At 42.4% G+C, this 23,243-nt stretch overlaps 1 protein-coding gene across 1 annotated transcript in view; it reads left to right on the forward strand.

Moving 5' to 3' along the window:
* The window catches only part of arfgef1 (ADP-ribosylation factor guanine nucleotide-exchange factor 1 (brefeldin A-inhibited)), a 53,535-nt gene extending 30,491 nt beyond the window's left edge, over nt 1-23,044 (forward strand). The window contains 31 exon segments of the mRNA XM_030397806.1: nt 3,045-3,279; nt 5,737-5,836; nt 6,156-6,295; nt 6,414-6,522; nt 8,926-9,127; nt 9,220-9,331; nt 9,783-9,988; nt 10,093-10,177; nt 10,308-10,473; nt 11,030-11,181; nt 11,732-11,860; nt 11,956-12,114; nt 12,558-12,702; nt 12,911-13,001; nt 13,496-13,536; nt 13,680-13,849; nt 14,700-14,851; nt 15,927-16,099; nt 16,343-16,503; nt 17,406-17,536; nt 17,778-17,907; nt 18,073-18,208; nt 18,599-18,737; nt 18,945-19,017; nt 19,105-19,164; nt 19,166-19,265; nt 19,357-19,496; nt 19,601-19,772; nt 20,423-20,561; nt 22,437-22,554; nt 22,823-23,044. Of these exon segments, the coding sequence (XP_030253666.1) occupies nt 3,045-3,279; nt 5,737-5,836; nt 6,156-6,295; nt 6,414-6,522; nt 8,926-9,127; nt 9,220-9,331; nt 9,783-9,988; nt 10,093-10,177; nt 10,308-10,473; nt 11,030-11,181; nt 11,732-11,860; nt 11,956-12,114; nt 12,558-12,702; nt 12,911-13,001; nt 13,496-13,536; nt 13,680-13,849; nt 14,700-14,851; nt 15,927-16,099; nt 16,343-16,503; nt 17,406-17,536; nt 17,778-17,907; nt 18,073-18,208; nt 18,599-18,737; nt 18,945-19,017; nt 19,105-19,164; nt 19,166-19,265; nt 19,357-19,496; nt 19,601-19,772; nt 20,423-20,561; nt 22,437-22,554; nt 22,823-23,044 (4,288 nt within the window).
* Nucleotides 23,045-23,243: the final 199 nt, after the last annotated feature.

Consider the following 23,243-nt stretch of genomic DNA (forward strand, 5'->3'; position numbering starts at 1 on the left):
GAGTCCCCTTTTTAACTGTTCCCGTTTTTCAAAGCACCAGAAAGGGGAAAAATAATCAGATTTTACCGTCATTCAGGGTATTATTTCTGACCATGCTCTGGTTTGACAAAATAGAGCAATCTAATTGGCTCGCCCTGATAGCGGCAGCTTTTGTGAAACAGGATTTCCTGCATCTGGTTTCTGCGTGTAACTCAGTTCGCACAGTGTCTGCGGAGTGAATGTTGTTTGTTTACTTTTTTATTTATCTAATCTTTTTTCAATTTTTCATGTCAGTGGGCAATATATAAGCTCAGTCCATTCTAGAATTTTTGTGCATTTAAAAAAAAAAAAGACCAGTGTGTGTGTTTGTGTGTCTCAAGGCCAATGTCACCGCCAAAAAAAAACCTTTTACCCTCCTAACAAGATTTCTCTGTGTGATGTTGCACTCCCTGTCAAACACACACACACACACACACACACACACACACGCCAAACAGGCTGAAAAGCTGCATTATTGTTACCTTAACAAGCAGAAACTACTTTGTGTTATCATGTTGGATCAGAAGGTACATTTCCGTTCACTAGAAGGATTCTTATGTGCTTTTTGTGGGGAACATCTATGATGATTTGAATGTACAAAGCTGTCCTTTTGTTACTCATGAGCAGAGATTATCAGATTTATGTAAAGTCTCTGTTAAAGATAATGTGGTTCAATTGTATTTTGAAAATGATACAAAGTGAAATGAGCTTCTACATTTCCTTTTTGTGTCCTTACTACACCAATATAATATGTAATATGTAACATTTTTGCATCTAAAAACAGATAGACCTTTTGTTATGTAGTTTGTTTGGTTGTGTACTTGCGTTATCTCAATGTCCTCCAACAATGTTCAAACCCAGAGAAATCCACAAGTTTGCTCAAGATAACGGTGTGTTTAATTTGGTTGTCCGCGTTATAACCTCTGGGAGAGAGCAAGAGATGAGGAAGGAAGTCAGTAAACATGGCTGAACATAACGTTAATAAAACTTAAAAACATAACCTCCTCCGTCAGCATTTGTGCCTGAGTCAGGTCTGATAGATTGACATCAGTAATGGTGGTTGTTTAATGGTGCTTTCAACTTCAGCAATAAAATGTTGCTGACGTCAGTCATCATTTGCCCCAAAACAGTCAGATTATTGTGCGTTAGCTGAAGTGAGCACTGAAGTTGTGTCTGTGTGTTTGAATTCAGGTCAGTCTCACGTTCTCTCTGTTTTTTTTCCCATCTCCTCTCTGCTACTTTACGTGAAGTCAGGCACATTCCCCCTCCAGCTCCAGTCGGCAGTCAACATTATAGTACATAAACACCTGACAATGGAGGTCACCTCCACAGCGTGCTGGTGCAGTCAGGTTGATAAACAGGATAGAAGATAAATCCACTTCATAATACCAAAAGTTTAAATCTAATCTCTGAGAGCAGAATCCATTATGACTCCAGTGTTGAGCTCCACCTGGCTCTTCCCACACACAAATGTCCCACACAACATTTGGCAAACGTCTTTTGTTTTGTTTTAATTGCGACAACTTTTGAATGAAATTATGCATTTTGCCTTAATTAACATCTACCTCTGTAATGCCCTAGAAATGATTAGTTTAACTGAACTATCACAACAACCTACTCAGGTTTCATTCCAATTTTTTTTTTTCTATTTTTTTTTTTTAGTACTTACTTTAGCTGCCCTTATAAAGTATCTACTGTTGCATGCTGTATGCATACAGCTGTGAATTAATACTTAGTGATAACATTGTGCCTTGAAATTGAAATTAAAAGTTAAAAGAAAAACTAAGCAATTCGGAACACAGCCATGAGTCTGTCGTCTGTCAATGAGCTGTCATCTGTCTGCGCTCTCTCGCTGGCTTGCATGCTGCATAATGTGACTGGATGCAGTCAGACATTCTGGTATTTCTGGCAAAGTGCATTTTATTCTTTTCTAGCATACTAAATTGTTTGGTAGTGTGCATATTGGAATGGAGCATCAGTGTCATGTTTTCTTTTCTGCAGTATTATGAGTAATATAGTCTTTACTATAACACTATACTGTATTTAAAAGTGTTATTTAACTTTTAACAGTTTCTCCTAAACTATTGGTTTATTTTACCAGTAGTTATTTGTGCACCCTAGTTTTTTTTTGCTCTTGAGATTGCCCATGTTTTAGCCCTATTGGTGGGGGAAAACGTCCATATTTTGGGACACTTGCAGAAGAAGTCGAGCCAACATTTTTTTGTTGTGCCACATAAATCCTACTTTGTCTGCCCGCCAGAGATGGAAGACATCGGAGAGAAGCAGCCAATCTCAGCATTTAAAGTAGCTGAAAGTATGTTTTTTTTATTTTTTAGCTCGGATTTTCTGTCCTGCTGCAGAAAAACAGTTCAGACAAGCTGAGGCTCCACACACAGAGGGGCTTTGATTAAGTTGCCCTAGCATTTCTTTGATGGCTGTTGAAGATTTTAACTCTCAGATGGAGAGATGTATAGTATGATGTGGTCTCAGTGTGAGGTTTAACTTTGCTTGAAGGATAGTGAAATTGAGTACTTAGTACTTAGTTTTAGTGAGACTTCTTTTCTTTTTTAGTCGCTGAATGTATTGTATGTCTGAAATGTTAATGCTCATCAGATTGAACGATGTGTTCCCAGAGTCTTGAGCAGATGGCTGGGAAAGAAGTCCCTCAAGTTGTTTAATGCAGGAGCCAGCCTCATTCTCAAAGGGTTAGGGTACACAATACAGTATAAGTTCGAGAGATGCAGGCATGAACTTACACTTTATGCACTACCACACAGAAATACAGTCTTTTCTCTTTCTCTGCGTTTTAATTTCATCAATATATTATCAGCTCCTGCCATATTAAAACAGCCACACTGACTTTATGATAACAAAGGACTGCTATAATATTTGCTCTGGAGCAGAACCTTTTCCCCTGACTTAGACAAATAGTTTTAATAATTTTACCACTAAAGCTGTGTTTATATATTACCTCACATACATGGAAACACTGCCTGAACCTTCTTCTAATCTCGCCCCTGCCCCAGGTCCCATGAGCTGCGATCGAAGGTCTTGTCCCTCCAGCTGCTCCTGTCCATCCTGCAGAACGCCGGGCCCATTTTCAAGACTAATGAGATGTTCATCAACGCCATCAAGCAGTACCTGTGTGTGGCCCTGTCCAAGAACGGAGTCTCCTCTGTGCCTGAGGTCTTCGAACTGTCGCTCTCCATTTTCCTCACTCTGCTCTCCCACTTCAAGACGCACCTCAAGATGCAAATCGAGGTAAAGCCTATTCACTGCTGCAATAAAAAAGTTTAGGTTCTGTTGTCGGCTTGTCAGACTTAAAGTATAAAGAAAGTGATGGATATATCTGTTGCAGAAAATAACAGTATCTTTGCCAGAATAGAGATTAAAGGGATGAAACGGTAAGACATCTAAATTTTTCACGGTTGCTCGTTCAAGGCATCTTATAAAGTCTTTGAACATCTTGAACAACGACTACAGCCTGTAACTCACTGCTTTAAGCTTTCAACCTTCACCAGTGCGCCCTCCATGTTTTTTGTGTCCAATTTCTATGTCTCTGGGCTGTCCGTTGTTCCCTTGCTCAAAAAGAAAACATCTGAAGAATGTGTCCAGGGAATGTCATCAAATTTTGCGTTAACATCCACTTGAACTTGAGGATGAACTGATATGAATTAGGTGGTCAACAGTGAAAATCAAGTCATTTTGACCTCACAAAATACTTTTTTGTCCATAGCTCAAGAATTCATACGCTAATTATAAAAGTCCAAAATTTCTGGTTTCTTCATCTTTTATCCCATCAGATATTTTCAGAAATTTGAAGTGATGACATTTTATACCCAAAAGGGCAAAGATCAACTTTGCTGAACTACACAATATTCTGCAAAAACACTTTCTTGTCATGATTGAACACGATAACTGAGGAGCAGGGGAGCAGATTGTGAGGCACTGAATTGATGACACTAATCTTGGCTTCCCACCTTCAAACCGTGCTGATTGTGTAGACCTTCTGAATCTGTGAAGCATCCACATTTTAGAATGTGTAACTTCTTTGAAGCAACATCCATAATTGAAGCATTGTCTACAGTCATGACTACAACTTTGTGTTTTACCTGAATCTGCTTTATATGTCAAGCATGTGAACATATTAGAAATATGAATCTTCACTGGCCTCATGATTGGAAACGGTTACAATTCAGCTGTCAACGATTCGAAAGCAAAACAATTCTCGATGCATCTCGAGGCGTCTTGGTGTATGGCATCTTCAGTGATCTATGTTACTGCACATGGCTACTTCTCATCATTTAAATTCCAATTTTTATTCAGAAGTCCTTCCAATAATCAGACTACAGCAGTCTACAAAATAAAAGCTGCATCTTTTCAATACATAAACATTACAAAAACAAAACATTTATCCATCTGCCTTACTTGTTTGTTATAATTTACAATAATATTGTTTTCACATAGCAGCTTTAAGCTAAGGCTTCACTTCCTCTGCTGCACACACCTCTCAGAGTTGGACGGCAAAGTTAAAAGTGCCTCCTTGTATCTTGGCTGATTAGCTGGGCTTGCTGTAGCAGTTATTATTTATGGGTAGAGGTTAGCTTCAGGTGAAACTGGCTTATGCGATTAGTAATTGTTGAGAGGAAGAAGTCACGCTCAGTGTGGGTCTCGTCCAATTTGTGCTTCAGAGCAACTTCACACAATCCAACGTGTGCCCCGAGATGTCTTCCACAGCTCTATTTTTATTCATATAAGCAGGGAAAACCTGATGAACTAGATGGTTAAGTACAGGAGCTATATTTATATATCCACCCACCACATCTTGATGAGAAGCGATGGTTTCACACCTTCCCCAGCAGCTAACAGTCGTTCAGGGAAGCACAGGAAATGAATGAATAAAGTGGGAAGATTTGAGGGAAAGCGGGTGCAATAATATGACTTGCATTATAATTAGAACATTTCCTCTTACAGCAATGTTTTTATATCTGTGTAGTCTTTTCACGCCTTGCTAATATGTTATGATTAATGCACTGAATAGACTCGGTTGTCCTGCTCTTTTCAGCGTCTTTCCACCTCATACAGTTTTATTCACACCGACATTTCTCACAGCAGCAGGCAGCTGATGCAAAAGATCTGCAGGAGATGTGGTTTCTCACAGACTGCTCTAACATTTTTTCACCTCAGTGCAATTGAGGGTCTCTGTATCACCTGCTTTACAATGTCTCCTGGTGAGAGCTGCCAGGCTTAATCAGTGACTCACTCAGTTGTCAACTATTAAATTCATTCACTTTTTCATAACGGAATAATATGTTTGAGTCATTTTTTTAAGAAAAAAGAAAGAAAAAGTATAATTTCTCTGATTATAGCTTCTTAAATGTAAAACATTTCTGGTTTCTTTACTCCTTGATGACAGTAAAATTAATATCTTTGGGTTGTGGACAAAACAAGACATTTGAGGACGTCACCTTGGACTTAAAAGGAAACACTGACAGTTTTTTAAAATTATTTTCTGATATTTTGTTAACTAAACAGCAATTTTATGATTGATTATTGATCGATGACAATAAATATATAAATAATAGTTAGTTGTGTTTTTAAAGCATAGTAGGACTCCTGGGGATTACTGCGTGTTATCTTCATCGTGCAGCTGGTTCTTACAATTCCTCCTTGTACATTTGCTGTTGTGTCTCACTTTTTCACTGCTTCTGTCTGCAGGTGTTCTTCAAAGAGATTTTCCTGTACATTCTGGAGACGTCCACAAGTTCCTACGACCACAAGTGGATGGTCATACAAACCCTCACTAGAATATGCGCAGGTTTGTCTCTCTTTTTTCCTTTTGTTGAAAAAAAGACTGGCTATTTTTATTTCTTTGATTAATTAGTGTCAGTACTGTGATGGTCTGGCTGTCATTGGTGCCCATAAACCTGATGTTTTGCAAAATACTTGTCAGCTCAATGTGTTTAATCACATCATACTTTTTTTAAAGGTTTCAATTAAGTTAATGATTATAATTAACCTCTTATAAACGGTACAATTATTTAGCTGCTTCCATAACAGCAGTGTACACAGTTTGTGTTTGTTTCATAGATTCCCACTGACAGCCTCCATCTGTTTCCCATCTGTCTCTCTCTCAGATGCCCAGAGTGTGGTGGACATCTACGTGAACTATGATTGTGACTTGAATGCTGCTAACATATTTGAGCGATTGGTGAACGACCTCTCGAAAATTGCGCAGGGTCGTGGTGGCCATGAACTCGGTACAACACCCCTACAGGTGATTGTTTTGTTTTTTTTGAATCTCCTTTGCCCCCCTAACACTTTGCTTTATTCATATAGTTATATTACAGTTAATTATTATATCATTTAAAATGTTTTTTTCCATCCCTTTCTAGGAGCTGACCTTGAGAAAGAAAGGCCTTGAATGTCTAGTGTCCATCCTGAAATGTATGGTAGAATGGAGTAAAGACCAATACGTCAACCCCAACTCTCAGACCAGCCTCGGTAAGACACTGACTATGACAATGACAATGAGACAATGACTTTTGTGTTCATTCTGATTCTACACACTGACTAAATATTTAGTTTTTAGACACACAAGTCTCAGAGTTCATGTTTGTCTTTTAGCCTGTGTCAATATGAGAGCGATTAATCACAGAGAAATCTCTCTGACTGCTGAATCCCATCAATATTATTGAAAGGTGAATTCAACTAAAGGGAGGTTCATGACTGTATTACATTTATTATATTAAAACATTATTTGAACGTTCATTATTGTATTAAATACAGGTGGCACATGCTGTAATTGTTTGTTCACCTGCAGCATTTATTGTTGCTCCGTTGATGGATTTGCCCATAAAAATCCAGATTGTTGTTTTATTTCAAACGTCTGCGGAGAATTGAACTTGTGTTGCATCAGAGACCATACTGCCAATGTTACAGGAAGTCATTCCCCTGATCAGCTCTGTCTTGGCAGCGGTTCATCGTCGAGGTTAACCAGAGTTAGTGGTAAAGCCCACATCCATCAGCTCAGTTGCAGGATGGTTGTAGGACTGACAGTTGGCATTCATCAGGGAAACCTCAGCTCTGAGAAGGTGAGCGAGCATCCGTCTGCTCAGCTCCAGCCAGTGGAAGCAATGAGATAATGCCCATAGGGCCAGTGCAGGCAGGCTAATCCAGGAGGTTTAGTCTAAAACGGAGCGATACCTGAAGCCGAGCCACTGTGAAACGTCTACAACACACAGAGCGTATCCTGTGTGTTAGACAGGCCCCTGGGTCTTAGGCACACCAGAGGATTTCTGTTGTTTGCCAAAGGAGGAGCTCAAATAAGGAGCTAAAGTGCAACTCCGTGAAAGGGCTGGAACGATATCCCAGAAGTCCCTGGGACTATCCACAGGCTAGCCTCGGGCTAAGCTGTCAAGGCAAACCAGCTGAGGCAGTTGTGCTAACTGGCGGTCACATTATTGTGCCAAAACTTGCGACAACTCATTAGTAGTCTAGCTGCAGCTCATAGGTCAGAATTGAATTTTGAAACTTACCTCCCATCTGTTGCAGATTTCAGACTATTGTCTTCCTTGTACAATGGAAGCACAATATGATTTGTGAATATAAAAACACTAAATTGTGCAAATATAGCTCCGTCACTCTTTGAATTAAATCGTGTCTTGTGTCATTTTCTCTTTCTGCTTTTTGTCCGTCTTCAAAGCAAGAGCAGGTAAAGGTAGAACAGATTGGAGTGTTTGCTAGAACATGTTGCTGTGATGGAAATATTTCTTTTAATGGTCTGTTGTGTCTTTAGATTTTTGTAGTAGTCTTGCATTATATAACCTGTGTTGTTTTTAGGGTTTCCCTTTAATCACTCACACCCCCTTAATTGTAACAAAAAAATGGTGAGATCACTTTTTCTAAACTCGATGGTTTCAAATGCTGTATGTTAATCTTATAAATATGTTGTAAGTAAGTTAAATTAAATATGTATTTAACCCAGTGAACAATTTAAAGGTCCCATATTTTAGAAAGTGAAATGTACATGTTTTTTATTCTTATTAAGCAGGTCTAGGTGGGACATACTGTGAAATCATGAAATACACAATCTTTATACAGAAACTTTGACTTTGGAATGTCACAACTACACATTTATCTTCCTCAGCCACGCCCCTGACAATAACCTGTAAATGGACATAAAGACACGGGCCCTTTAAACTTCCAGTTCACCTTCTGTTTCCCCTTCCCTCCCCCTCTACTCTCTGAGCCCTCTTTAAGAATGGGGAGCAACCTGCCAGCTCACATTACTGTGACAACCTCCTGAATGTTTTATAGAGTTTCCGATAGGTAATCGGACGCCTGGCCCTAGAACGGGGTTACAGGGTGGACCCGCTCCAGCAGCAGCAGGAGATCCCTGGGCTCTTCTCTCGTGGCCTCAAAGTTCTGGCTGCTTCCTGTTTAACTGCTTCTGGCTTTTTTTTTTTTTTTTTTTTTTTTTTAGATAACCCACCTTTCATGATATCCTTCCCTTCTTACCCTGCCTTCCACCTGTTCAGTGTGAATAAGTGTGTGCTTCCTGGAGTTTGTTAGGCTGTGGTCTTGAGTGCATGTGATTAAACCCAGTGTGCATACCCTCGCTGCCAACAACAATCATTAAGGAGGCCTCAGGGTCACTTTGTTCTCTGTGTTGCAATTTTCCCCTTTCAATTACTGAAGTCTCTCACAGTACTAGCTCACTTTTAGCTCACTTCGCGAGCCTCCGGGCCGAGTTTGTGCCGACGACAGAGTTTCAATTAAAAACTTTCACCTTTTGTGATGGCTGCAGGCAGTTTCATCTTACAGTAACAATAGAAATAGTGTGGTTATTTTCACTCATCTATCATCCCTTCTTGGTCATCTTATCCTGTGTTTATTGCGCTTCAGGCCAAGAGAAACCATCAGAACAGGAAAGCACAGAGACCAAGGCCCCAGAGACCATAAACCGCTATGGGAGCATCAACTCTCTGGACTCCACAGCCTCGTCTGGCATCGGCAGTTACAGCACACAGATGTCAGGCACTGACAACCCGGAGCAGTTTGAGGTCCTCAAACAGCAAAAGGAGATCATCGAGCAAGGCATCGACCTGTACGTTTTGCTAAAAACACTTAAAATTAACATTTTATTCTGTTGATGCTGTATCTGCTACAGTGAGTTCTGTGTCTGTGGATCCTGCACAGGTTCAACAAGAAACCAAAGAGAGGAATCCAGTACCTTCAAGAGCAAGGCATGCTGGGTACAACCCCAGAAGACCTCGCTCAGTTCTTGCACCAGGAAGAGAGGCTTGATTCGGTAACCCTGTTTTCATTAAGTTTCTCACACACTACACGGCATAAATGTTTGCTTTAATGAGGAGCACATACTACCTTGATTGCACAGCTTCAAGGATGTCAGTGCACAGCGGTGCTTGGCATTAAAGAGGCTTTATAACATCTGGTTATAAAAGAAGGGAGCCTTAGATGCAATGGTGTCACAGGAGTGGATAACCATGGAGGTCTAACATGTATTTATCAAATCCACACTGGATGAAAAGTCCTGCTGTTAAGAGAGGTTATGGGTTTTTAGTGAAAATTGTATGTCAGTAAAAGAGCAGCTTATTGATCTTTTCATGTGTTGGAATCATATTTTTCCCTCTTATGACAAGAGAAATGTTAATTGAAGAACAAAGACCAGCACAGCATGTAGGTTTTCAAGACTATCTTACTTAAATTTCTATGTTAAAATAAGTCTTTTGCTCTCTCAGACTCAAGTGGGAGAATTCCTTGGGGATAATGACCGTTTCAATAAAGAGGTGATGTACGCCTACGTGGATCAAATGGACTTCCAGGGCAAAGACTTTGTTTCTGCGCTGCGGATGTTCCTGGAGGGCTTTCGGCTCCCCGGAGAGGCCCAGAAGATTGACCGGCTCATGGAGAAATTTGCCGCAAGATATCTCGAATGCAATCAGGGGTGAGTTTTCATCTCCTGACTGTGGAAGACGCCGAATTTTATTTTGGGTGGCCCGCATCTGTGATGTTAATATGCGTTCTGTCTTTCCCATTCAAATTCTCCAGGCAAACCCTCTTTGCCAGTGCTGACACTGCGTACGTCCTTGCCTACTCAATCATTATGCTTACAACAGACCTCCACAGTCCACAGGTAAGCACCTCAGCCATGGCCTCTGGGAATATGTTTGAACAGCAGTCACTCCCTCAGATATCAGACCAACATAAATCACAGGGATTGCATTACCAGCTGTTGACCCATATCGTTGTTATCATCTGCAAAGGTGAAGAACAAAATGACAAAAGAGCAATACATCAAGATGAACCGAGGCATCAACGACAGCAAAGACCTACCTGAGGAATACCTCTCGGCCATCTACGATGAGATTGCCGGAAAGAAGATCGCCATGAAGGAGACGAAAGAGCTCACCATGAAATCCAACAAGCAGAGTGAGTCTGTGGGATGAGTCAGAGATTGAATAAATACTAAGTTGAAGATTCAAGTTATTATCCAGAGCTGTTTATCTGATGTATTCATAGATGTGATGATTTTGAATGAGACCTGCAGCCATCAGGGACGTGTCCGATGCAGAGTGATTACATTTTGCTGCTGATTGGTTTATAAAAGTCAGTGTTTGTGAGTCATCTCTGGAATGTTTAATTAAAGTATACAGCACACAGTGCATTAGGCTGTTCACATTTGCCATCAGTTGTTCTATGAAAAACACTTGAATGAGCTGTTATACATTTTAATAGGTATGAAGAGGAAGAGACCAATTGTCACATTTCGTCCTGAAATAGTTCAGCTTCCTTTCAGCACTTTTCAGAGCTCGTTAGATGAAAGTGTTTTCCTCGCTGAGTTTGTTTGCCCTCTGTTAATAAAAGCTCTCTGTGTGTGTGTGTGTGTGTGTGTGTGTGTGTGTGTGTGTGTGTGTGTGTGTGTGTGTGTGTGTGTGTGTGTGTGTGTGTGTGGGTGTGGGTGCATCTGCTGTTAATTCTCACTCAGGCGTGGCCAGTGAGAAGCAGAGGCGTCTGCTGTACAACGTCGAGATGGAGCAGATGGCCAAGACGGCCAAAGCTCTGATGGAGGCTGTCAGCCACGTCCAGGCTCCTTTCACCAGCGCCACTCACCTGGAGCACGTCAGGCCCATGTTCAAGGTAGGGATGTTTTTACATCAAGGACAAACATGATTGAATTTGAGCCATTTGAAACCATAAATCACTTTCTTCAATATCCAAATTATTATTTTAATAGCACACATTGTCCTACAAAACATCACAACAACCTACTAAATAAAGGTGCTCTATGTAGTTTTGGGGAAGAATTTTTAATCAGAAGAGAGATCTTAATTTTCTGATTTCGATGCCGAAGCAAACTAACTAAACAAACTCTTTGTTTCCATGACTGAATTAATTGAATAAACAAACTGACCTTAAAGGACAACACAATTTCATACTATTTTACTTTGTTTACATGTGGCGGACCCTGCCACCTTTCTAGCTTTAAACAGTGTTCTGGGGACGTTATTTTCTTCCGAGAACCGCTTGTTTATTCAGTTATGGAAAAAATAATTATTTCTGAGTTTGTATTAATACCTCATAGTATTGTTAATATCAGTAGCCTAGTAGACATACACACACACACTATGAAGCACAGACACAGATTCACACACAGACTGTAACACATCATCCCTCTGTTGTCCCTCAGCTGGCATGGACACCGTTTCTGGCTGCCTTTAGCGTCGGTCTCCAGGACTGCGATGACACCGAGGTGGCCTCACTGTGTCTGGAGGGGATCCGTTGTGCCATCAGGATAGCGTGCATCTTCTCCATACAGGTACTGCAGTGTGAACTGAGGGGTTCGCCATCTTACTGTATCTCTTACTATGCAGTACTCTGACACACTGCCTGGTCTGTTTGTCTCTGCAACAGTTGGAGAGGGATGCGTATGTGCAGGCCCTGGCGAGGTTCACCCTGCTGACGGCCAGCTCTGGCATCTCAGAAATGAAGCAGAAGAACATTGACACCATCAAGACCCTCATCACTGTGGCCCACACTGATGGCAACTACCTTGGCAACTCCTGGCATGAGGTCCGCTATTCTCATCCTTATCATCTCACTTTAAACTGCCTTTCATCTGCCTGGTTTCTTCTATTCTGTTTCCTCGTATTTACCTTTTCCTGCTTCAAGCAGTGAGCCACATTAAGCCTTCATTTCCACTAGGAAATATATGTGTATATTTTAGAATGGCTAATTGTCGTCACTAGGCGCAACATGAACAGAACCAACACAGCCTCTTGTGGGTTATTACTAAAAAAAGATGTCTAAAAACAACAGTATTATATTACAATGATAAAGCAATGATATTTAAGTTTCATGCAGTCATACTGTTGGTTTTCTGGGTATTTTGTTGTTTGATCAGTCTCTATATCCCCCTTTATACTCCAAGTGCTCATATTTCCTTCCTGTGTCACATATTACTTTTTATCCACATTTGTTTGTCTAATAAAGCCACTGTCTTGCCTTTTTCTCAGATCATGAAGTGCATCAGTCAACTGGAGCTGGCACAGCTCATCGGTACGGGCGTGAAGGCGCGCTATATCTCAGGGACAGTGCGGGGCAAAGAGGGCTTCATAACGAGCACGAAAGAGCAGAGCAACGACGAGTATCTGGGTCTAGGTCAGCACAAGCTTATTAATACTAGTGTAAAGCAAGTCTGTCATCAGGGTTCCCGCGGAGTCTTCAAAAGTCTTAAAAAGTCTTAAATTTGACTTGTTCAAACCTGCAGGAACCCTGGTCATGACCTTGTCCTGTTTTTGACTTAAATCAATCCAAACTGAAATCAGTTCTTTGTATGATCTGTAATCCTCCGTGCTTTGCTCTGCAGTCGGAGGGACTGTGGACCGAAAGCAGATTGCCAGCATTCAGGAGTCAATCGGAGAGACCAGCTCTCAGAGTGTGGTGGTGGCTGTGGACAGGTACTGTGGTCACCCTGACCTATAAGCTTCCACAAGGTTATTCTGGTTGAACTCCAATTTCTGTTCTTGAGAAAGAGAACTGAGAGGCAATTTCTTCAAATTCAACTTTTGCACAAATAGCCACTTGGACTCAAGAATGAACTGATCAGAATTTGGTAGACAAATGTCAGACAGACACATTTTTGGACTCAAGAATGAATCGAGAATAATGACAAAATTAACAATGAAATGTCACCATATTATCATATTTGTATTAGTAAAATTATGTTAGTGTTATATTAACCGATATATTTCAACACCCCTAACTGAAGTAAAATTTAAGACAAAAAAAAAATGTATTGAAAAATACATTGAAAGATAGTAATGTGTATTCTTTTTGAGCAAACACCCTTGTATTTGTCTCCGTTATGGCACAAATGCAGATCTATCTAGTCTTAAAATCTTTCCATGCAATGCAGCGTTTAACTGACGATTGCCACATTTATCTGCTTCAGGATATTCACTGGTTCCACCAGACTGGATGGTAACGCAATAGGTGAGTGTAGCTACAAGCTGTTGTATTCTTAATGCTCCAAGGACAGTTACATTTGAGCTATTTTTTAATCGCCGTGAGTCACTTTGGCCGTACAAAGCGCCCCTTTCTTTGCTCATTGCCAACATCTTCTCTCTATTCGTCAGTTGATTTCGTGCGCTGGCTGTGCGCCGTGTCCATGGATGAGCTGGCCTCGCCCACACACCCACGTATGTTCAGCCTTCAGAAGATAGTGGAGATCTCCTACTACAACATGGGCCGCATCAGGCTGCAGTGGTCGAGGATCTGGGAGGTGATCGGAGATCACTTCAACAAGGCAAGTGATGCTCCATCACCCAAGGGAATGGACATTGTGAAAACAGCAGCAAGTTCTTTGGTGGGAACAGTGCAAGCTTTCTTAAATTCATAGGAGATCAATGAAAAAGTAAACATCCATTTACTGTATGCATACTAAACCACACCCATGTACAAATTGTAAAAGAAGAAACAAATCGAATAACACACACACTCACACACTGGCAACCTCTTCATCAATGACCTTTATGTTTTTTCTATATAGCCAGCCAGTAGAAGGGCGAGTAAAAAGCAGCCTGATATATTTTTTTATTCATGATCTACTTGGCCCAAAATCTCATTTCTTCACTTCCTCAGTTGGGCTTCAAACAACCGTTTACTTTCTCACCCAACTTCTGTTTTACAGAAAGCTGATTTCACTCAGTGATAAACACAAACTGTTGCCAGAAAAGCTTTTTAGTAGTTTGGTATTCAAGGACAACTCTCTCACTGAGACTCTGTTTCTCACCGAGATGCCACAAACTGTTAGGTGTGTGTAAAAAAACAAATCCAAAAAATAGTCCTTTATCATGTTAGAAAGTGGCTTTTTAGAAATATTTCTTTCCTGCTTCTGTTTCTTCTTCTGTTTTTTGAAGTCTACCTGTAGGAACAGTTTGTTCTTGGAAAGCTGCATCTCACTCATTAAATTTAAAGTGGCAATAGGCAAGTTTTCTGCTTTAAGATAAATGAAATGTTGCTTGCACAATTTATGAAACTATCTGCATTTACACTGCTTCCCTATAAACATATCTATCACAATTATCGCCAGTTTTGTCTGACACTGGGCAAGCAATTGCTGTGATGTTACTGAAACATGTTTTGTATCTGCACAGGTTGGCTGTAATTCCAACGAAGATGTGGCGATTTTCGCCGTGGACTCTCTCAGGCAACTGTCCATGAAGTTTTTGGAGAAGGGGGAGCTGGCCAACTTCAGATTCCAGAAAGACTTTCTGAGGCCTTTCGAGCACATCATGAAAAAGAACAGGTCGGCAGACAAGTGGTACATTTATCTGTGCGTGAATGCTCAAGTCACTCCTCCCGTGTAGATCTGCAGTGCAAACACTGTGGCTTTCAGTGCTTACTATTTCTGGGCTGTTTCTCACATGGCTGCAGACTCGCACTCACCTCCTCCTCTCCACCTCTGTAGCAGTTCGTCTGTTATTCTCTATCTCTCTCTCTGTATCTCTACTCTCTCTCTGCTTCTTATGGCAATGAGTAAGCATATTGTTTGGCAACGGAACATTTCAACTGACCCATTTCAGTCTGTTTGCATTACCCTCCCAGTGAATTCATGTGAAAACCATTTCATTTCCTTGCTTGGGCCCGAAACAGTCCTGAATGGAATCTGAACAGCTATCAGCGATAAATGAATTGGATTTTGCCGTTGTAACTGCAGCAACATCAAAGGGGCAAGCTGTTTTACTGCAGCATCCTTTTCATTCATGTGAAAGAGGAGTAGCAGTATAAATCCACCCACAGATTGAACAGGCTGAGAGCTTCAGCAGGGAGGAGATGGCAGGCAGCCATGTAAAGCCTGCAGCATTGTGTGTCCATTAGACTCACTCATGCTGCCCTCCTGTGTGTGTGTGTGTGTGTGTGTGTGTGTGTGTGTGTGTGTGTGTGTGTGTGTGTGTGTGTGTGTGTGTGTGTGTGTGTGTGTGTGTGTGTGTGTGTGTGTGTGTGTGTGTGTGTGTGTGTGTGTGTGTGCAATGGTAAGTGGAGGCAGAGTTTCTCTCTCATTCATAACTACTGAGCAATTAGGATTGCTCTTCACTATGGCAACAGTTGCTGTAAAAACATGTCGTGCCAAGACTAGCTGGAGCTGGAATAATGATTGTGCCTGAGAATAGAATTGAGGGTGTTATGAAGGGCTTTTAAAGATAATTGACATCAATGATGAGATGAATTTTCATTGTTTTAATTGATCAACTCTAATGCTTCATACTTTTTCCCTACTTTCCCTTTTCTTCGTCTGTTTCTTCATGCACTGCTCTCCCTTTGACTCCTACTTATTCCAATTCACTCTTCTCCTCTTATTTTAACCCCTTCTTCTCATCCAGGTCTCCCACTATCAGAGACATGGTGGTGCGCTGTATAGCCCAGATGGTGAACTCCCAGGCGGCGAACATTCGCTCAGGCTGGAAAAACATCTTCTCCGTCTTCCACCTGGCTGCTTCTGACCAGGACGAGAGCATCGTGGAGCTGGCCTTCCAGACCACCGGCCATATCGTCAGTAAGTCCAACACATACACACACACACACACACACACACACACACACACACACACACACACACACACACACACACACACACAGCAGCTAAGGAGGAATGTCATGACTTATACTGTACTGAACCAGTCACATTCATCTTGTGGTTGCCAGATTCTGAACTTTCTCTTTGTCTCTTCATTTACCATTTTCTCCCTCCATTTTCTCCCTCCACCCATCCCTGCTCTACAACCTCCCCCTGTCCCAGCGAATGTATTTGAAAAGCACTTTGCAGCCACCATCGACTCCTTCCAAGATGCTGTGAAGTGTCTGTCAGAGTTTGCATGCAATGCCTCCTTCCCGGACACAAGCATGGAAGCCATACGCCTCATCAGACACTGCGCCAAATACGTCTCAGAGAGGCCACAGGTCAGCATCAGACCCAGCTTTGCACTCCGAAAAATAATTTTACATGGAATTTAGGTCATTAAATGTGATGGGAAATGTGCAGGAGGGTAACTCCACAAATGTTGCACGTTAGTTAGCAAGTGTGTTTAGAGGTCTTGGGGAGTTCTACTGCATATGTGAAAAAAAGTAGTTTAAAGCCTTTTGTGGCCCCAGAGGAAGCTCCATGATAAATTGCTATCAGTGATATCAATCAGCAGTTTAATCAGATTAAATACAGCTTCCTCTGGACACACAGAAGGCTTATGCTACTTTTTCGGATATGCTGTAGTACTAACCAACACCTGTTGATACACTTTAATGTGTAAACCTGGCAGTGTTACCCTTTAAAGTCACTGTTTAGGCATAATTATTATACAGAACAGTGTATTTCTCAGTGTAAAGGCTGTAGCTGTGTAACACTTTAGACAGACTGTGAATATTATTATTTTCTTTAAAGCTGTGGCGACAGGGGAATCAAGAATAATGCGAACTCTGTAGCTTTTATTAAACATCATCTAAAGATTGGAATAAAATAAAAGCATGTTTTGCTTTGATTATAAGCTGTACAGTACAGGATGAATTAATGTGCAAGTGTGCACAAATAGCCACATCTACTGACATCATCCAGTGTGTATGAAAATGTGCTTCGTGCCCATGTTGTCGGGCACAGATTTGTCATGCTACTGTAATCCTTTTCTTGCCCTTGACACCATAAAGAGGGAGAGTCAGTGCATCAGAAAGCATGAAAGAGAATGAGTGGGTACAGTGTATGTCGGGGCCACGCACAGCATATATGCCAATGTGCATTTATTTACTCAGAAGGGTTAAGCCTCCCCCGAGGAAGAGGCGGTACAGTAGTGAACGTGGATCTGTTTCTCTGGCAGGCTTTCAAAGACTACACCAGTGATGACATGAATGTAGCGCCTGAGGACCGCGTGTGGGTGCGGGGGTGGTTCCCCATCCTCTTCGAGCTCTCCTGCATCATCAACAGGTGTAAGCTGGATGTCAGGACCAGGTAGGTGAAGTTCACCTTTAGCCTGCTGTTTTTTTTTAAGGCATGACAGCTATTAGTTTAAATTTTAATTCAACAGCGATAAAGACAAGTCCAGGTTCCGTACAGTGGTGCTGCGCAGCAAGTGTCTGCAAGATAGAAATGGACTGCATGTTGTAAAAAAGCAAATGTCAGCAGTCGCACGAAGAAAAGGGCAAATCTGTGTGTGTGTGTGTGTGTGTGTCTTTGTGTGTGCATTTCCCAGGGGGCTGACAGTGATGTTTGAAGTGATGAAGACCTACGGGCACACCTTTGAGAAACACTGGTGGCAAGACCTGTTCAGAATTGTCTTCAGGATCTTTGACAACATGAAGCTGCCTGAGCAACAGACCGAGGTACCCGACAAGTCTTTCATCCTCAGCGTCTGTTTCACATTCCGTCTGTTTCACACCAACATGACCTGTTGTTTTAAATGTGTCTCAAATATCAGAATACCGTGTCTATGCTGCGGAAATGTGTTGTAGCTTATGTCCTCACAGTGTTTGTGTTGCACCCTTCAGAAAGCAGAGTGGATGACCACCACCTGCAACCATGCACTTTATGCCATCTGTGATGTCTTCACCCAATACTTTGAGTCCCTCAGTGATGTCCTGCTGGATGACATCCTGGCTCAGCTCTACTGGTGTGTGCAGCAAGGTGAGCACATGACAACTCTTTTTATCTCATATTGCCTTCACGCAAGTAGCTTAAGATTCCCAGGATCTTTGCAGTGTTTGGGTTTAAATCAGGACCGTTACTGGCATTAGCCGTGACCTGGGTTTGGCTGCCATGACGATTCTTAATGATTGCCTGCAAGCTTTTATGTGCTTGATCAATACTGGACCATCACTATATAAAAAGGCGAAAGCAAATAATCAATAGGTGTTGTAGTATTTTTGGGTTCTTTATTGGAAAAAAGATAAAAAGGCAGAAATCTCTGTAGACTTTATTTTATCAATACAGCTTACATTTTTCAATTTATCCCTCCTTTGTTTCTCTCTGCCCTCCCTCTCTTCCTCCTCCTCCTCTTCCTCCATGCGCCTATAGATAATGAGCAGCTTGCCCGTTCAGGCACCAACTGTCTAGAGAACGTGGTCATCCTGAACGGAGAGAAATTCTCCCTAGAGACCTGGGACAAGACATGTAACTGCATGCTCGACATCTTCAAGACCACCATCCCACACGCGTAAGCTGCTGTGAATGAATATAGACAAGTCTGGAGAAAATACTGTGAAAAGGAATCAAAAATATAAATCAATGAAGTCTTTGACCAAAATATGACTTCCTTTAGCTTGATGGATCTAGCTCAGGTTGTTTTCTTGCCTAGATGTTGTTAGCTGTTTGTCCTTCTGTCCAAGAATGAATGTGATTTATTGAGGAAACTGATTTTCAGGCTGTTAACATGGAGGCCAGCAGGAGCAGACGGAGACCACCTGACAGCACAGAGTTTGTCAGACAAACAGCTGGTGAGGAGATGGAGGTTTGTTCTGTGTAATTTTAAGTACTGTGTCTATATAAAGTTGCATTAACTCACAGGCCCACTTTGCTCTCAGGACTCCATTTCTCAGAAGTCAGTGGATATTCAGTCCCGTTGTGATGACCAGCACTCCATCAGGCAGCGCTGACAGGGTTGCGATTGAGAACCGCCGGCACAGTCAGTACAGCTCTGCTTCGGGCATGTGTGAGGACGGCTCCAGGAGCAGGGCTCCAGCGAGTAAGCCTGCTGCTTCACTCAAAGACCGACTGCGATCTTTTTCTGTGTGTGTGTGTGTGCTCTGATGGAAGTTTATCTGTACGTCCCACAGAGGTCCAGGAGCAGCGCTTATTCGCAGCTTTGCTGATTAAGTGCGTCGTGCAGCTGGAGCTGATCCAGACCATCGATAACATTGTGTTTTTTCCTGCCACCAGTAAGAAGGAAGATGCTGAGAACTTTGCTGCTGCTCAGGTACAAACATGATATAGTAACAGTCACTTTTTCTTATAATTTTCTACATGTCTGTGCTCTGTGATCATAGTCAATAATAATCTGTCGTGTCTGTGTTTTTGAAGCGGGATGCTGTGGTTATAGCAGACGTCCCAGTGGAGATCCAGGACCAGGGCATGTATCGCTACCTGACCTCAGAACAGCTCTTCAAGCTGCTGGACTGCCTGCTGGAGTCACACCGCTTCGCCAAGGCCTTCAACTCCAACAACGAGCAGAGGACCTTACTTTGGAAAGCAGGTAGGCTTTACCTCAGGCTTTGCTGCTTCTTCGGACAGTTTGAGAGTAATAACGGCTAGTGTTTTTGTCTTTTGGGTGCGGGGCAGTGTGCAAAGGATTTTAGTTGTTTTCGCTGAAACCAGCAGCATACTGTGACTGCAAACACCACTAACCAGGCAAGGCAAACCAAAACAATGTGCTCAACAATGTGCTCAAAGACACTAATATAGCTAACTCTATTGAAGTTCATCTTTATAAATAAAGGAAGAAGAAGAACAAAAACAGAAAAAAAAACAGTAACAAAAAATTAAAACAATAAAAAACATTTACAAATGTTGAAATGCCAACAATTATTCTTCCATTCATAAAAAACGTGTTCTATATATAGTTCCTTTAATCTTTTGATCGTGAAACATTGATCTGAGGCTTTTCTTTAAATGGTTATTAAAATAACAAGGTGTTATCAACCCATATCAACTTCCTTTGGTTAAAGCACCGACCACTTCCAGTTTAAGCCCCGCCCATTCCAAGCACAGATATGGCTACGTAGCATTGGGCTGGTTGAACGGATACAGATAATGATGTAATCGCCCATCAGTAATGAAAATGAGGAAAAATTTTTAAATGGCAGTGACTGTAACCGAGCGCATCTGTGCGTGCGTGTGTTCAAGGTTTTAAGGGGAAGTCGAAGCCCAACCTGTTGAAGCAGGAGACCAGCAGCCTGGCGTGTGGCCTGCGCATCCTGTTTCGCATGTACACAGACGAGAGCCGCCAGGACGCCTGGGAGGAGGTCCAGAGACGACTGCTCAAGTAAGGAACAAACATGTGGTGCATTCGTATCCCGCTGCAGCTGCTGGTCATTCAGTGGTCGTCAGTGAATCTGGCAATTATACCTCCATTGATATTTACAATGATTTCTAGGTAGATGTTGCTTGTTGCTCTGACACTCCAGTCCTCTCCAGTCCTTCAGTGACTGCACCACAATCTGCCCACAGAAAATGACTGAAACACACCGGTTAATGCACATAATGTGACAGGTTAAACTACTGATCTTTCTAATGGATTCTGGTATTGTGCTGCTTACATTCAGCCCGCTAATGATGCCGTCTGCAGTTCACTACTCCTACTAAACATGTGTCAAGAGACAGTTGGAACAGGTGGACTTTATGCGCGCGTATGCCTGAAAATGTGCTCTCAATTTGACAGAAATGAGAAACTAATTGGAGGTTTTGTTGGTGGGAAGAAAACATGGTGAACGCTTTCAGAAGAGGACTTCTTTCTGCAGAAACTCCGTTTTAGTAACCTAATTAGGTGTGCGCTTGAGATGGATGGACACTTGAATTTCTGGTCTCATTACGTTCAGAATTTCAAAAGTTCGGTCTCACTTTTTTTGTGATTTTAACTCAAATTTTATATATCCTGAAGAAGAGGAGAATAAATTAATGATTTTGATAATCCTCAAAGTCTTGAGGGCAGTTTCTTGTTATTGAAAATTATCCAGATCTTTAAAGCTGCTTCACCATCATTCCTGCTTAATCAGTGGGCCCAATATCAGGGATGTTTTTGCCGATACGTGTGAAATATTAATATCGACTGATAGTCATCATATGTCCTCCGAGCTGAGGACAAATCAGTCAAACTGGGGTTAACCTCAGGACGTCTCTCACACATGCACAATCACTGTTATCAAAGTGAGAACAAAGAAATCACGCTTCTCCGGGCTGATCCATCAATAGCCACCTCAGAGGAAGGAGAAATCAAAGAGACATCGGCCCCCGAGGAAAGGGGAGGCTGTTTTGATGTCACTATCCGCCACGAGTTACCGACTGTAAAGATGCAACGTGTGCACAGCTCCTCATTTCTCTGAAACGGATGCCGTCTGCTTTATAGATCCGAGGGAATCAGCACACTGATGTTTCATTGTTCAGTCAGCACTGCTGTCATCGCTGCATCTTTATTCGGTGCCTCGCAAAACAGCCGTCACCCCCTTTTCTTTCCCAGCCTCGCCCTCGAATTGATGATGATATCAAGATGAAGCGGAATCATTGCCTGTCTCTCCTACTCGCATTCATTATTAGAGAGAAGAAGAGGAATGGTAGAGGAGGAGGAGGTGGAGGAGGAAGGATGGTGCCGCATGTGCGAGCAGCTCAGACTTCCTAATTCAAGGGAAAGCTGTTGTGTGTCATCATGCCTGTATTTTGCCTTTCATCCTGTTGTCCTCAAACAACACAGGCACTCACTGATCCTTAAAGTTGTACACACACACACTTGTTTACCAGAGGCCATGTACAGCACATATGCAGAGTTTGGCTGAAGCAGATTTAGGGGGCAATTAGGTCAAAGAGGCTGGAGTGTGAGAGAGGAGGGGGGAGAGAAAGTGTGTGTGTGTGGGGGTGGGGTGGGGGCTAACAGATGGCGGTGATTTCGGAGGAGGGCCACACGGTCGGAGGAGAAAATGTCAGAGATCGCGTCAGTTTTCCTCAAGTTTAAACTGGGAGGAAAAGTGTCTCCATAATTGCCCCAGTCAGTGGCTTTAAATAGCGGCTACTGAGAGAAAACGAGGCAGAGGTGCAGATGCTCTCTTGAACAACACAGCCAGCCATTTTTCTTTTCAGTTCAATGTCCTCCCAAAGTGTAAACACACATTTGTGATATGGTGTGCTTCTCTCCGTCTGTGTGCTACAGTGTGTGCAGTGAGGCCGTAGCATACTTCTTGGCTCTGACCTCGGAAAGCCACAGAGAGGCCTGGACCAACCTGCTGCTGCTCTTCCTCACCAAGGTGCTAAAGATCAGCGATGAAAGGGTAAGGAGCCGAAAACGCTGGATGACGCCTTTTCCTGACTTGATGTGGTGATAATTAACAACATAGTCTGACATCCGAAAAATAGCGGCGGAGTCGGGCTATGTTTTTTTTTTTTTTTTGTCATGTCATGTCTTTTTAGGAATCAGAAACAAACCAAATAAGAAAAAAAGGTTTTGTCACATACAGCCATTTTGCACCAAATATACAGCATATAGATAAGATGTCTAACTCTGTCTCTGTCTCTGTCTCGTCCCTCCTCCGCCCTCAGTTCAAGGCCCATGCATCCAGGTACTACCCTCTGCTGTGTGAGATCATGCAGTTTGACCTGATCCCTGAGCTCCGGGCTGTCCTGAGAAAGTTCTACCTGCGCATCGGCCTCGTGTTTCACATCGCACAGCTGCCTGAGCCCGAACCAGAGCCTCAGCCAGAACATGTCGTGCAGGAGGTCGACACGGAGGTCGCGGAGGAGGCTGGGGAGGAGGCCCAGTGATGCTGCACCACAACTAGCCTGTCTCCACCGAGGCCTCCTCCTCACATCTGTACGACTGAGGCCCTGTGTCACCATCGGGGCCCTCCACGTGGTTAATGCCGAACACTTGACTTAAATGGCTGATGATCAATCGGTCGTCTGCTACCACCCACCCGCACCCTTAACCCCGTCACCCCACACACACACACAAACACACACA

This window comes from Sparus aurata, chromosome 19 (assembly GCF_900880675.1).
Source record: "Sparus aurata chromosome 19, fSpaAur1.1, whole genome shotgun sequence".
In the NCBI taxonomy this organism is placed as follows: Eukaryota; Metazoa; Chordata; class Actinopteri; order Spariformes; family Sparidae; genus Sparus; species Sparus aurata.